Genomic DNA, 16,752 nt, shown 5'->3' on the forward strand with positions numbered 1-16,752 from the left:
ATTAACTGGCTTGATATGGTAAACAGAACTCTGATTGTGAAGGTAAAGCCGTCAATTTACAAGTCAATCTCTGTTCCTACCCTCACCTCTGAGCTTCCTCATGAGGTGGGCGTCTGTGCTCATTTGTAGGGCGAGGATGAGGTCCTTAGCCATTAGGGAGTACAAAGCTGCTGCGCCACTGCATCAAAAAGAGCTAGCTTAAGTGGTCTGCGAATCTAACTAGGATGTGTCTCCTGGACACTTCCCAGGTAAGGTTTCGGAAATGTCCAACCAGCAGGAGCTCATGAAGAGGAAAAAGAGAGAGCTGGACCTGAATAATTTAAATAAAAAGGATGGATGGATATACTGACATACGCAGGCAAAATACCTCAAATTATGTCACTGTCCAAATACTTATGGATCTGCAAAGAAGAAAAAATCTGTAGTTTTGGCTAAGATACCCTCACTCCCACTCACAAGGCACAGAGAGAGAGACCCATAAAAAACTATCAGAGGGTCTGTGAAGCAATAAATAGTGCTCGAACACGCAGTGACACCACTACACTGCACACAGGCCCTTCATGCTTGGACGTTTCTGAGTGGCTCCTCGTGTTTTCCCTTCCAAGCAGTTGGTGAGACGTGGGATTCTGCCGCTGACTCACTGGTGTAATCGAAGCAAACAGAGATACAACCGTTCGCCGAGCGTGCTTTGGAGCGAATCACGAGGCAGCGCCGTTATTGTTTCACTCGCCCGATGAGGAGAAATGTCAGGATAATACTGTGGTTATATAACTTCAAGCTAAGGAGGAGGGATACATCGCAAAGAACCTTGCCGACGCTATCAAATAAATGTTAACTATGTGTCAGAGAAGGTGGGCGTCTCTGTGTGAACTTTCTTTTTTCTCATTAGCTACAAGAGAATAATTTCTTGTAATGCCGTGCATTTCTCTTTTAGATAGCAGACATTAATGAGAGCCATAGTCAAATGCTTGTCCTGCACTGTATCCTCCCAGTTCTTACAATCAGTTCTCTTCTCTCTGGGTGCTGGACACCTGGGCTGAGAATACTGCAATGTCTATGCTTAATGAAGTTTAGAGGAGAGGAAACAGTGTATCGATTTAGCTTAAAGCACCGCTTTTCATGTGGAGACTCTCTTGCAAGGATGACGTAAAAAGCTTGTGGATTACAACGCTCTGTTATCAGGAGACATGGGAAGTAAGTAAAGTTAAATGAGATCAGTGTCCTCTCCTCTCAGAAGAGCCGCAGAGCTGTTTGGATCAAGACAAGCGGGCTGTAAAAGTGGCCTGTAATTACATAAACTAACTCCAGACAGCAAGGAGGATGAAAAACTAATACTAGTGAGTTTTTGAAGGGTTCAGGAGAGTAGCAGTCCACTAGCCATGCCCGCTTATCATAATGCTACTCCAAACACAGCGGTGACCTCATTTAAAAGGTTTAAGTTAAATGTTTCCAATGAAAGTGCACAGTGAGGGTCAATAAGTGAGGTACAGGTACCAGGTCCCATCGTGTGCCCAACTACAAGTAATTCATATGTTACTGTATCATTTGAATTATTTGATATCAGAAAGTTTTGATCCCAAGCTTAATCTCCTGACTGAAAACTTCATTTTTATTCATCTGTTCTGAAGCATTAGGACTCAGCGAGCGTGAGGGCTGTAATTAATGCTGACATTTTAAACTTAGCTTGAAAGTTTCCAGCCCATGAACAGCGCTAATAAAAAGCTTTACAGGGTTCAAACTACAACTGAATAGTTCTTTAGGACTTGGGCTTATTATAAACCAAGGGACACGGCACTGAAGCCTGTTGAAGAGACAGGCTTGGATCTGAAAACAGTATAATAACAGTATCAATACGTAAATGTTAACAAGTGGACTGCAGGGTGCTAGTTAACTTGCAAGACCCCTGTTAACTATTATAATGTTAGCAATTTGTTTACTGCGGTTTCTCAAACAATTCTGCCATGACGTATTTCAGAAGCTGAAAAAAGGCCAAAATACCTGGATGTGTTGCTCTCACCTATAAAACTCTCAGAGACTCTTAGTGAAATAGCCATGAATTAAACGCTCTTTAATCCTCACAGAGCCATAGAGCAACAGTACAACTATGTACTTCTCCTGTACAACTCCCGTGCGGAAAATAAAAAGTAACTGCAGGACCTAAACTGTCTGTAATTAGAAACCGAATATACAGTTTTGCAGCGTTCACATGCAATTAGTTTCATTGTGTGCTGTAGCTCATTCTGCACTAAAACTTTAGGGATTGTCTGCAGAGCAATCAGATTTTTAATTACCAACTTACAGAACTTGAATTTAGTTTCATTTAAATTCTGTAATCTGGCCACACTTTCTTTCTTTATTGGTTGCCATGGTAATTCCTGTGGTAACCAAGGAGCTCATTAGTGATCTTGCTTGTTTTAACGACCTTTATTCTAATATATGTTTGAAGATCCTGTTTCTCTTGTGACAGCATGCATGCATGCATTAGTAACAAAAATAATGAGCATTATGAAGAGGATAAAAAACCAGGAATAAACCCATAAGAATATACCTCACTGTAATTATAGGTAATCATACCGCAGCGGCTTGGAAGCATCTGCATAATCACTGTAAAAAATAACCACAATAAAGAACATTTACCAGGTTATTACTGCTTCATTAGCACTAACTACTGCCAATTTGAAGACCGACAAGCCACTTACCCTCAGAGTTAACTTCAATCAAACAACATCGACTGTACCAAACAAGAAAGAGGCTGATGGGCGGATTCAGGTAAAAGCCACAATCTGGTTTCAGCTCTCAGAGCCACGTCAGGCATGGAGATGATGGTCGGAGAGGACAGGCAGGAGGCAGGAGAAAGGATAAAGCCTAAAGGTTAATACCTGCTGGCAGCTGGCACATGGATTTGGAGATACAAATCAACATTAGGAAGTTTTTTTTTCCTCTTGCGCTGTACCCGCAGTGCAAAGACGCCCATGTGTTTATTTGGATTATGGTAAAATAAATATCATGGAGAGTCAGGGGAATGGTGGAGCGAGTTGTGCTGTAACAGCATGAAGCAGGATTAGAGCCCCGCTAGATGTGACTGAAAAGAGGCACACTATGCTTCCCACTAACAAGCTCATGAGGAAAGCAACTGAAAATATTGGTTTCATTCAAACATAAGATATTATTATTATTATTATTATATAAATAAAAGAAGTATGTTTATTTTCAGGTTGAATAAAATGATGATCAGCCAAAACATTAAAACCACTGACAGTTGCTTTTAATGGTCATCTCTTTGCAAAGCCATATGCTGCTGAGAAGCCCTTGGTCCTGGTGGTATTTACAATACTTGGACATACTTTAACATGTACCACCCACCTAAACAATGCTGCAGAAGAAGCACATCCCCCTATGACAATGCATCCTGTCACACCGCAAAGAATGCTCAGGAACGCCCCAGGCATTAACCTGGCTCCTAAACTCAAAATTCCACATGATGTCCTCAAACAAAGACAGTCCACTGCACCCCACTTTATATTCCACAGAAACCAAAGGATCCACATCCAGTGTGCCTCCAGCACTACTTACTTAAGTGTATGTATAATTTGTACTCCTGATTAGAGGAAATCTGAAATAAATTTAAACCTATGCATCCAATTCTTGTTTATTAAGTCAATAAAGATGTTTGCTGTCCAATCATTCTACCACTAAAAAGGACTGCTCAAAGAAATCACTAAAGCCCAAAATGACCATGAAATTCATACTAATGAGGAGTGGATGTAAATTTCTGACCACAGCTTTACATACGTATACACACACATACCAATACAGGGGTTACCTTTCATGAGTGACTAAATCTGACAGACAGATTAATGCCCATTACTTGAAATAATTAATGTTTTAGCCAAGCATTGCTACCAGTGATAGCATGGAGAAACCTGCTCAGTAATATAAAAATAATGTGAGGCAATCGTGGTGCAGACTATTTCATGCCAATCAGACCGTGTAATCTGTGACTTTTTTCACAGTTTCAAGTAAAGAAATGGGAAAGAAAATTGATACTTTGTTACTATTTTACATGGTAACAAAGTATCTCAGGATTGATTCTGTTATGTGAAGACAAAGAAAAAACATCCCTTGAATTAGGAGACTTTTTATGCTTTTTTAATGCAAGATCACTTGAGCAATAAGCTCCTTTGAATCAAAATATAAACAAATGTGGGGTGGCTCAAGACATTGGTTTATTGTGGATATAAGCAGTGTTAGCATCAACTCTGTTCACTATCAGCTTTACAAATGTGCTAAAATAACTGACTTTGTTTTATTTATCAGCTAGGATCATGTATTGTGACCATGCATACTCATTTTTTACTTTTTTTGAAATATCGTGTCAAGAAGAACCCAAAAAACTGTTTTTTAGGTGTGGCCATTCTGAGTCCATGGGTAAATGGTCTTAGCTCCTGTGACCTGTGCCTTAAGTTCATGACTTCAGTTTCTAGTTTCAAGTCTTATTAATCAAAACGTGTAGTTTATAAAATGAAACTCTTCTTTAGTGTCCAGATGGATGATAAAGATGTTTTGGCTTCATAACAGGCTGCTAGTATACGAGAGTACAGTATCTCTCTGTTTACAGTCACTCCTGATGTTTGGTTCCAAAAAGCTAAGATGACGACAGTGAAAACGGGAAACAGAAAACCTTTAGGCGACGTCATTGTAGGTACGTTCATCACTTATACACAGTCTATGGTGTTCGCTCATCAGGCTCACGTTGCACTGGCTTCTAAAAAATATGGTTGCATCCAGTTTCAATAAAACCAAGATGATGATAACAAAATGCCAACGTTGAGGCTTTACAGTCCAATAACCAAGGGTCTATCATTAACACAGCTTATGGTTAATTGACTCATTTTTCTCTTCAAAGTCTTTGTTCTGCACTTCTCTGCTGTCACTAAAACTCCACATGCACTTCCAAAAGCCTGATGAACGTATAGCTACTGAAGTCTTTCCAGATATTCTAAGAATAAAACAGTCATCGATGTGTGCAGGTCCTGACAAATGTGGATTGCTATACTGCTCCATTATTCAGTGGTCTGTCACATGTAACAACAGCGCAAGAAAAGTCTGAGAAATCACAACATGCCAAAGTAATTGTAGTCCAACATATGGTGTTTCTGAACTATCCTCAGGTTCTTCACCACACTTATCAGCTCTTCCTGGTCTTGACAGGAGTCAAAGAACCCACCCACCAAAGAGTAGGGCCAGTGAACCCTTGAATAAAACAACTGTTTGCTGTGTAGTAAATGGATATAAAATTACTAATACTCTCAATATTTCTCATTCAAGCCTCTGTGACAAATCTTCCTCTGATTGTGCCTCGAGTAGCCCCTGTGTGAATACTTTGCCTTGTCCAGGATTATCCCAATGTGACAGCTTTCCAGCCAGAATTCCTCCACTTTATCATTTAAACGACAGCGGGAGACATTTATCTCCTCAGCTTATCGTCTCAGCCACGCGTACATGACACTTGTCTATTGCTGTCAGGCTAAGATTCCACTGGTGATTCAGTTCAGCGTCTTGCTCTTCTTTATGTAAAACCCTCTTGTCTCTTATCTGAGTTAGTGGGGAAGGAATTTGATCCCTCATGAATGAAGCAAAAGGGCGTCAAGTATCACAACGCAATCAATACAAAGGTCTGTTGGCAAGTGGCACTCGAGAGGAGTGCCAAGAATGCACAGGAGTGTAATCAGAGCCATACTGCAGTTAAACTTGCTTGTATTAGTCTGCTGGTGGAAGGACGCGCCACAAGCTTCAATGGTGGAAGGGGCTAAAAGAACATTTGGCTTGAATACTGAACAAAACACCTGCACTCTTCAAATAAAAGTACCTCATGGGTTACTATTAGGCCATTTATATTAGTGCTGATTCTCCTGAACGATGGGCGTCGCCACTCAGACAGAACCTCTGCATCATCACTGAACAAGCAGTCAAAACCAGATGCGAAGAAATAAGAAAGTGTCATCTTTTCAAACTGTTGAAACCTCTTCCTCTACAAAATGTGGCTTGCACCAGCAGATATGATGTCGCTTTTGGCGTTCGGTGCTGTTAGCTAGAGCAAGATCAGCGAGTCTAACGGCCCGTTATCGCAGTTCATTTCAAATATAACGTGTTACCGGTGACTGTTATTTTGGCTGCTGCACGTGTATTTGTAAAAGTTTCCCTCTGTCAATCATAGAAACATGATTTACTCAGATTTCTAGCAGGCAGGTTCCAGCAAAATATGTTTATAATGCTGTGAAAAAGTATATAAAGTACTTCCTCCCTGATTTCTTAGATTTTTGCATAATTGTTTCACTAAAAATTAAAATTTGAGAAAAATTATCCGAGTAAATGCAAAATGTAGTTTTTAAATGATGAAAAAGCTATCCAAACCTATGTGCCACCTAAACCTCATAAATGGCTGTGCCAGGACAAAAGTCCAGATAAATTAGGATTTTATCAGGATCAAAGCTGTGAGTGCAGTGCCAAAAATCCGGCAGTGTCCTCTAGCACTTCCTGGACACCTACTATGTGAGGTTTATCAGGCATAAAATCTTCAGTGTCCTACAGAAGAGCTGGAGGGGGTAGCTGGAGAGAAAGAGGTCTGGGCATATCTGATTAGACTGCTGCTCCTGTGACCCAGATAAGTAGCAGAAATTGGATAGATGGAAGCTATCATGACATTGAACTGACTCAGTGATAACAGTAACATTTAAAACCCACATTACTGGTCATACTAAGGCCTCCAGTCACACAGACCAGTCAGAGACTACATAGAAAAATGACTGGTCGGCAAAGATGCTGTCATTAAGTGAAATTGTTGAAAGAAGGTGTTACATCGAAAACCTCCTTATGATTGTTTTGGTTGCTATCAGATTGCCGCGATTGCCTGTATTTTGTATGGAAGACTCCAACTTCAACTTGTCTCCACACTTGCCAACTACTCGCTAAGACACGCGCTAACACTGTGAAGAATTTGATGCAAAACAGAAGCAGAGAATATGTTTCAAAATGTTTAACTTGAATCTTGAAGAGCAGTCTCTGCACCCTTATTCAAGTTTCACTACTACTTAACGAGTGTTTGCAGACAAATCTGTGTCTTCCATGCAAACTATAAGCGATTGCAGCAACCTGCTAGCAACTACGCAAACCTAAAGAGGTTTCTGGTGATGTTTGTTTTCCAAAACATCCAACCAGCTGGGGAATATAGATTTTTCCCTAGCGACCAGTGGTTGCCGGGATTTTACTGACCAGTCTCTACACCTGCATGACTGAGCCATAAGTAATACTAGTACTAATACGAATGCAAACTTTTTGCTGGCCCAGCCAAGAAAACCCAGATGCCATATACAGGGTTATTTTGTTATGTCAAGTTCAATATTTAAAACTGTTTGGCTGCCTCCTTCAGTTTTTACTTTACGAATAACCTTTTGTGCACCAAATATATTAAATAAAATCCTTAGACGACCGCTTTACTGGCTGCTGACAAATACAGGAGAAGTGTAGATAAAAGAGGAAACGTTAGAAGGCGGCTTGGAAACTGGTGGCACCTTATTAAATCATATTGGCAATACGCTGGTAAATCCTAAACCTTTAATTTGTATTGAACGGAGGGATATGAATGGATTTAAAAAGCTTTTCTTTCACCTTTTACTCCACAGCAAAGGAGCCTGGTCCACAGAGGCGGCGAAGGTTGCTGCTTTACTATTTTTGAGAGGCAAAAGGAAGATCAATACAAGAGTAATTGGCTGAAATAAACCCTTAACAAATCTCAGCATTATTAATAAAATATTTTTTTCTTATGTCTTTGGAAGAAATCCATTACTGAAATTGACTTGAATGCTTCAGCAGTAATGCCTGCACAGCACAGAGGAGGGGAAAAGGCAGCGTGTGATGGAGTTAGTGTGGAGCCAGCACGACGGCCTTTGTTACTCGTTTTGGAAATTTTAGGGAGAATCATGCTGGGATCATTTCTCCAGCATTCCCTTTGGAGCAGAAAATAGTCAGTTTCAAATATATTTGCACGACTGGACATACTGTATGTGGTTTATGTCTGCGTAGAGGCAGGACACAGGACGTCCAGTCACTAGTGGTGAAGCACAGATATTACTTTTTACCAGTTTTTACTAGCAGTTAGCTTGTTAAAGTGTTGTAATGCTAAGGGAAGAATTGAAAATGCAGCAAAGGTCAATAAAGGTTCATATCAAGCATCATGTAGCTTTCATTATAGCCTGTTTTTTCCTGTTTGTTAGAAGCTCGTTAAAACTGCCTTTTATGTTGTTTCTACACTAATTAACTGCACCTGTTTTAATCACAACTATTTCAGGTTTTTTCTTCTTAAACTTTGACCAGAACAGCTGGTTACACTGATAACTCTGCAGATTAAATGATTAAAAGTGATTATCTGCAGCTCAAACCTGAGCAGATCTTGAACATGGAATCAGGTAAATTTCACTAGAACATGAGGATATAAAAGAAAACATTAAGTGGACATCACACCTTTATGTGTACTTTTTGGCTTTTTAGCTATTTTTTTGTTGCAAGAATTGAAATAGAGGATATTACACCACACGTCTGACTTTCACTTAGAGTAAGAGGAGCTGCTGCCTCCTCACACTTAATGCGGCACAAGAAAAAGAAGCATTTTTTAAAAGCTGCAGAATAAATACTTAGAAATATAAGACAAAGTGTTATAAGAGTATTTATCAGCCAACAAGTACTGCACAGGGGAGGAACGCAGCTGAAAATCATGATGTGGGTTATTAAGCTACTAACTAAACTACCCAAACTGTTGTGCACGCAAAAAACAAAAACAAAACAAAAACATAACGTGGTGCTTTGCCTGTTATTTGTACTTTTGTTTGTGGCTTGAAAATATTTTTATTTTCTGCTGCAATTTAGTTAGCCAGTCACAGCCCGTCACCGTCACAACACGACAATGTGTTGTATTTGAAAATTCAAGTTGAATTCACTTATGTGCACGACAGATCCAGGGAAAATCCTGTCCCAGTATGAAAAGGCTCATGAAATAATAGAAGCTGGCAAAAAAATGTTTGAAAAAGAGTTATAATTAAACTCTTAGCTACAACTCTTCCACAGTTCACACAGAGCTGTGCAATATCACAAGTCAACTGTCAAGTAACTTGCTTTTTTTAATACTTGAAACTTGTGGATTTACTGCATAACATCGAGAAATGTCTGTCAGAATACAGGTATTAATTAAGTCAGATTCAAGCGTGTTAGAATAATGTCTTATGATCTTGTTCAGAATCACCAAAAGAAATGAACCAGCTGCTCACAGGCGGCTGTGGGTCAGATAGTAACTCGCTTGGGTTCTTCTTCTTTGGGGTTGTGTGTGTTAGGGTCACCATAGTGGATCATCTGCCTCCACCCTCCACCCTCACATCTCCTTCAGTCACACCAACTTTCTGCATGCCCTCCTTCCCTGCATCCATGCATATCAGGCCACTCTCTTCTTTTACCCTTCATCTTCAGTCCCTTCGTTTGGTGTCCCTATTCTCACCTTTACACTCCTTCCATTACTTTTATAGCTGCCTCCGAACATGCCTTCCTGTACTCCAGCAGCAGTTTGGACTGGCACCGTGTTGGAAACACAGCACAGGTGGGAGTCATTGTTAAACCTGGCAAGATCCTGTTGTTCAGCAACAACAGTGATTGTCTTCTTCCTCCGTTTGGCCACCACTACTATGTCCAATTGGTTAGGCATCACCAGTTTGTCCTTCTGACTCTGGAAGTCCCACAGGACCACCCTAGGGGGCACAGATCTTCCTGTATCCTATGCCAGCTACTTGGCTATGATGCTCCATGTACTGTATGCCCTGCCTGCCAGCGTTTTGCACCCTTCTGTAATGTGCTGAATTATTTCCGGAGCATCTCTGCACAAACTGCACCTTGGGTCTTGCCGTAGTGTAGTATATCTTGTGCTTGGAGCTTTTTCCTGCACTGCCATGATCTGTGCAGTCCAGCTTTGTCCAGCCATTTTCAATATCTGTATGAATCCTGCACTCCACCTGAGCTCTGAGAATTATCCAGATAACTGATGCCCCAACCTCCAATGAAGTCCCCTTCAGTTTCTAACAAAAGAATTTGCCCTCATATCAGAACAAGCCAAATCTCCTTCTGCTCCATCCCATGGACCTGAATTGCCATGGTGTTTCACCCAGTGAAACCACTTGACCCCTTACTGGCAGCCCTCTTGGTAGATTCCCTTTGCCATCACTGGTTCATAAGCAAACAGTTAGTACATCAACTGCTGAATTTCCACCACTGTCTTTTTTTTTTTTTGCCGTTGTGCTATCACACCAATTTGTTTCTGGCCCTTAGAGAACCTAAAATAAAAGACAAGGTGTGCAGCACAGAGTGGCAGAAAACACAAAACGACTGAATCTCACTGTGAGTTAAACACTGACTTGCATTTAAGCTCAGAGTAATTCTTTGGCACAGATGGACAATATAGGCAGGTGCAACGTTTCCTGTAATGGCACAACCTTGAGAGGAACAAGAATTATTGTGAAAACACACTAGAAAAAAATTCTCTGGTTCCCTTATGAGCTCAGTCTATGATCAAATATGCACAATCAAACAGACAGGCGGCGGTACCTTGGAGTAAAGATATATTCGGTCTGTGTACCGGCTGGCGCAGAACTGCAGGCCTGGGTAGAAGGGATGGGCGTTGTTGGCGTCCTCGCCACCATTGCCCCCATCATCATCATTAGCATCAGCAGCAGAAGACAAACACGGCAGAGCTACGCAGTCTGCAGGGAGAGAGGAATAGGCTGACTAATATCTCACTGAGCATATATTATTGACTCATTATTGGTTTTCACTGCTTTATTGGTACTCTGTTTGCTCCTCTGGTGATGCAATGAGTAGAAGAGACATTAAACTCCCGCAGCTTTTAAGATTTATTATACTGAGCACAATATTGGGAAGATGTGGCATTTGTAGCAGATCATTCAAATATGTATGCATATACACTAGATGCATGGAAAAACACCCATATATTGATGCTTATTGCTTTCAAACACTTGATTAAGAATCTGAAATGAAAATGTTGAAGCAATTATCTCTGACATTTTCATATAAATGGGAATCAAAGTCAACATTCTTGCTATCAGCAGTTGATATAAGAGCAAACAAACGTGGCGGTTTAAACACTCTGCTTTACTCTAAAAGTAGACCCAACAGATTATTGAAAGAACAGAGGAATTTTGCGTCACTAGAAATAAGACTGCCTAGGACAAAAGATTAAGTAATAAAGTGCTTGAAATAAGTCACACCTTTTGTGTATAACTTATTAAAAGAAATGAAAATTAACTCGCTTAACAAAGTAATAGCCCACGTTTATTGTTTTGTTTTTTGTGAAACAGGTGGTGGCAGATAACAGTTGATAACAGTTTCAGAATCAGCTGTAAAAGCTATTCAAAGAGAAAATCGCAGAATTTCTTTGTCCTGCTGGTGTAAATTCTGCTTCTAAATGGGAAAACATGAAGGCATTTTAGGGTGGATATACATAATTTGTCACAGTCTATGAGTTTTGTTGTTCTCAGTCCTTAGTTTAGTTTTTTTTTTTTAATCCGATTTTAGACTTTTTAGATTCATTTGTTTTGTTTTTTTGTTTCAATTCCATTTCTAGTTTTGATTAAGGTCTGGATTTGATTTTCTGTATATTTCTCTGAGTAATCTTGTAGTATTTCTAGATGTTTTGGAACACTAGTTTCTATGTAGATTCATGGGTTATAATTAATCATAAGTTTAATGCTAAGTTCACCATATTTTGTCAAATCTTAGTCTCTGTGGTAGATTTTTTTTTATCTGTCATGTTACTTCCTGCTTTATTTTGATAGTTCTACTTCCTCTTTATCTAGTTTTCTGATTCTATTTAGCTGTGTCTTGTTTTTCCTTTTTTGTATATACAGTGCTGTCTCCCCCTTAGTCCTTGTCAGAGTGTTTATATACATCTCTCATGCATTTCCTCGTCGTTCCATGTGTCAGTATTTTTCCAGCTTTATTTCTCCTGTCGGACTTTGTTTTTCCTTTTGGACTTTCTAACAGCCAGCCTTTGACATATAAACACATTTCATTTATGCTAGTTTAGTTTTTTTTACTGTGCAATTAGTTATCACAGCGAATTAATTATTTACATGTCTAATAAACCAGGCAAAATGAATAGCATGTTACACAGTTTGTGTCTTTCCCTGTTGTTATCCTCGTATACAGTCTTCCTGTTAGTGCTGTGCTGCATGGGGACGCTCCACTCACTCAGAGATAACAGTATACATGTGCAGCTATCCCACCGACACAGAGGAGAAAAACGGTTGGCTTAATTTAGGAAGAACAATCTTAGCTATGGATTAAGACAACAACAAATCTGTAAATGAATTATGTACAAGCACTGCAACAGAACTTCTTTTTTCCCTTACAAACAAAAACCAGACCACTGGGAAGCATAATGTTTGGTTTATTAAAAAGAAGAAGCGGGTAAAGCTTGAAAAACTCTTGGAGATGAATCTCAGGGTCAGGGCGCCGTCTCACTGCAGAGTCTTCAGGCTGAATCCTCCTGTGGTTCCTGAGCGGAGAGAGATAGCAGAGAGAAAAAGACAGTAAATGTTAGACATGCCTGTGTAAGCTTAGCCAGGTAAATGCAATAGGAGATGATTTTTTTTATTACCCTGTAATACAGTATTAGTGTGCCAACACACATTTAATATGTTGAACAAAACAAAAAGTATTTACCCTCTATGTAATATTTTCTTAGAGCCGCTGTCATATTTTAAACTTACCTTGTGTCTTCAGTCTCATTTGGTTCCTCGACTGTCAACAAGACCACGAAGCCTAAAAACAGTGTTTACAAGACGTCTCAAATAAAAGTATTTTATTTATAACTATATATCACAAAAACAGCTACTTGTTTCCACGACTGTTGTGCAGTTATCGTTTTATCAGCTGACCAGACAAACACATGCCATCATATTACACATGCCGTACTGGCTAATATTAAATTTGGTCAACTCAGCAAAAAGCTATGGTTAAAAAATAATTTGCATTTAAAAGTAACTTGGAGCAACTAATTATGTGTTGCTAGCTTAATCTGGTGTCAATTAGCATGTCTAACATCTACATCTATAATCCACTATAATGTTTGTATTAGCTAGTTATATATAGTCTTTTTTTAACATCTTACCTTTTAAAATGCTGATATAGCTCTATTGTGCAGATAGCATACGTTACTAACTTAAGAGAACTATTGCAAGTGTTTGTGATTTGCCATTGGAATAGATCTGGAATTGAATTGGACCCAGTGTAGATGACAAGATTCCAATGTCCCAGTCTACATTGTCATGAAGATTGGGACTGGACCCAGTCTGGGTCCAGTCATGTAGACAGACTATTACTAGAGTAATGGGGTCTTGCCTAAGGGCGTGACATGGCTGACCAACCAATTAAATTTGCCTCCTGATGTGCATGACTTTTCCATCTTTAGGCTGTAGGGATAATAATGTGTTGATGTGCTATAAGTGACTTTTTGCATCATAACTGAATCACAACCATTCAAACAATGGACACAGTTAAAAATTCAAAAACAAACAAAGATTAATAAATGAAATCTTTTTTTTAATATGATAATCTAAAAGTTTTGAAATATTTCTTTTTTAAAAAGCACAAGAAAGTAGATTAGCCTGGTGTTTGCATGGCATCCTAAATATCTGTAACCTATACTGACACATACTTTTCTATTAAAAAGGTCAAATTAAAAAAAAAAATGAGCATGAAACTAACTGCTAGCATGCTAGTCATCTACAAGTTACAACCTGTCCTACATGCAGCACGTGTTAGCTTGGCTGGTAAAACAGAGTTCATATAAGAGGTTCTTTTTCTAACTTCGCTCGGTGTTTCACTATGGGAATCGCTCCGGCGTGACCAACTACGGAAGCTCCAATGACACCAGGTCTGTCTATGACAGACCTGTCGAGCCGTGCTCAGGGCTCCGCCCCCTCATACTAACACGGCCGACCAGCTCCTCCTAACTCATTCTCGCTTTCTTCCCGTGAGAAACTACTTTGAGCTCCCTCAGCGCATCCAGGCTAACTTGATTAGCTGCTTAACAGTTCTCAGGCGTCCCGTGTAGGAGTACGTCGCCGAACGCAGTTTTTCCTGTTCCAGTTTGGATCGTGCTGAGTAAGTCCTCTGAAAGAAGTGTACTTAGAGTTGCACTGTGGAACAGCAACCGCGTCAGGCGAGCTGTCCCAGCGGTTCCTGGTTTTAGTTAGCGAGGTAGCCGACGTTGTGTGACTCGGGCTAACGCGTTACGGCGAGCTGTTCGTTCAGTGTCCGGCTAGCATTAACTTGTTAGCAGGCCACGAACCACATTAGCGTCTCACTAGCATTAGCTTGTTGGTCGACCTAGGGTTCGGTTAGCATTAAGTTGCTAACGATATTGGCTAGCGGAGTGCAGCTAACGTGTCACGACGAGCTGACTCCCGCCGCGACTAGATCGGATTTAACACCCGCTGCTAGTCCTAGCTACTTACGGGCTAACGTGTTGAGACGAGCCTGGTGTAGCCTAGTCTCACCCCTTTCCGCTAACCATGTCTACGGCTCCTACTCCCGCCAAAAGGTCGGAGCCGAAGGCTAAAGAGGCTGCATCCCGCCCGTGCCCCGCATCATGCGGTGCCACCATCTCGGCAGGGACCCTCATCATATGTGCATCGTCTGTATGGGTGCCAAGCATGCTCAGGCTTCACTGGCGGACCCTCAGGGATGCCCACACTGTGCTTTGATGCCAGAGAAAGTCCTGGAAAGGAGGCTGAGAGTAGCAGTAACGAACAGTCAGGACCCCTGCCTGTCGGCTGCTACTGCTACGAGCGATATCCGTCATCCGCGAGCCTCCACAAGCTGGGCGGACATGATGGAAGAAGAGTCCCCGCTCATGCCCCCATCGTTCGAGGACCTCCTCGATCAAAACGTGGGCGAGCCGGGTGGCGAGGACGCGGAGGGCGATGCCGACTCCGACCTCCTCGACCTGGAGGACATGGATGAGGAACAGGAGGATGACTCTACCTTTCCTCCCCAGCAGTCCAGGCCACCGAGTGGGGCTGAAGTTGCACCCCTGGTGGACAGCAATTTGTACGAGGTCTGCAAACGGGCTGCTGCCAAGCTAGGCATCCCATGGCCAGCCGCCCAGGATGCCGAAGGGGCAGAACGCGACCTGTATGACGGCAAGAGGCTCCCACCAGCCTTGCCGCCATCGAAGCAGCTTCTGCCAGCAGTCCCGGCCTGCATGAAAGAAATGAGTCGCTATTGGTCAAGCCCTTTTAAAAGCAAGCTTCCGACCAAGGGCTGCTCTAAGCTTGAGATCCAGGGGATGGGTGAACTGGGGCTGACCGAACCCCCAGCAGTGGAGCCTTCAGTGGCGTATCACCTTCACCCTAACCGCAGGGCAATCTCAGCTTCTTCTAGCATTTCTTTGCCCAACAAGATAGATCGCCTCACGGCATCTATTTATCAAAGGACGTACAAATATGCTGCACAGTCAGTATGCTCGCTTAATGCATTCACACTGCTATCAGCATATCAGGCAGAAATTCTAGAAGACATGGGCCGTCAGCTTGACTCGGGTTCCCCGAACCCAGCCCTCTGGGATGAAATCTGCGTGGTTAATGATCTCATTCTTCGCTCCTCCAGGGGAGCAGTCCAAGGGTGTGGCCGCGTCATGGGCCTTGCAGTCTCGGGTGAGAGAGCCTTGTGGCTAAACCTGTCAGGCCTAGGTGATGCTCAGAAGGCTGAGGTCATGGATGCAGCCTATGACCCAACCAAGGGTCTCTTTGGCCCAGCCCTGGAGAGAATGAGAGAAACAAGCACCCGCAGAAAGCAGGAGGGAGAAGCATTCAACCTCTGCTTACCCAGAAAACCTAACTCTCAGCCCCAGCAGGTGCCAAGAGCTGGCTTTGCAGCAACAGCAGCAGCTGTGAGAGGGAGACAGAGTGGGGTCAGAATGCAGAGAGGAGCAGGAGGCCAGCAGGGTGCCCACCAGGCCAAGGTAGAGAACCGAAGACCTTGGGGCAAGCATTCCTTTGCAGCAGTTGCTGCAAAGAACAAGCCGTCACACCCCGGAGAGGGGAAAAAGAAGTGGTCAGCCTAGCACACCTGCAGCGCTCTGTGTCACCCCTCTTTTCTTCCCCAAAGAGAAGGAAGGTGTTAGAAGGGGTAACCAAATCACTCCAAAGTTCAGGGTCTCCGGAAGTTTCCAGTTCACCAGGAGCACCCTCTCAGTCTCCTCCTCCAGTTCAGGGAGGACAGACTTGTGGACAAATGGCGCAGTGTCACCAAACACTTCTAAGCACTCTGTCTGTGTCACCAAGCACTGCCCAGAGTCATCAGACACTTCACTGTGGTTTGGGGGTAACAAAAGAAATAAAACGTGCATTTCTGCAGCCAGGCAGTTTGCCAAGGGCAGAATGTCCCCCCAGTTTCAAAATAAAAACAAAAGAAAATCACTGCAATTTGTCTTTGATCCCAGCGGGGGGAGCTCACGCTCTTCCCGAGGGGGAGAGCCCCAACTCCTTCCGGGAGACAGGGGTGACGTCACGCTACCGCTTCTTCAGAGGCCCGCTCTGAGCACGGCTGGAGCGGTAGCGCGCATGCACAGTTCATCCCTGGGTCTTGTCAACCATTTCCCATGGTTACAGACTACAGTTTGCGGCAAAACCA

At 42.1% G+C, this 16,752-nt stretch overlaps 1 protein-coding gene and 1 pseudogene across 7 annotated transcripts in view; one reads left to right on the forward strand and one right to left on the reverse strand.

The window, feature by feature from the left end:
• zranb3 (zinc finger, RAN-binding domain containing 3) overlaps nucleotides 1–16,752 on the reverse strand; it is a 127,672-nt gene that overhangs the window by 35,173 nt on the left and 75,747 nt on the right. For all 7 annotated transcript variants that reach the window (XM_084920508.1, XM_084920510.1, XM_084920509.1 and 4 more), the window contains one exon: nucleotides 10,642–10,796. In XM_084920508.1, coding sequence (XP_084776634.1) covers nucleotides 10,642–10,796 — 155 coding nt within the window. The remainder of the gene's footprint in view (nucleotides 1–10,641; nucleotides 10,797–16,752) is intronic.
• Nucleotides 14,238–16,183, forward strand: LOC146360967 (uncharacterized; annotated as a pseudogene).

Source organism: Perissodus microlepis, chromosome 23, assembly GCF_051167445.1.
Source record: "Perissodus microlepis isolate ML-2025 ecotype Zambia chromosome 23, ASM5116744v1, whole genome shotgun sequence".
Classification (NCBI taxonomy): domain Eukaryota; kingdom Metazoa; phylum Chordata; class Actinopteri; order Cichliformes; family Cichlidae; genus Perissodus; species Perissodus microlepis.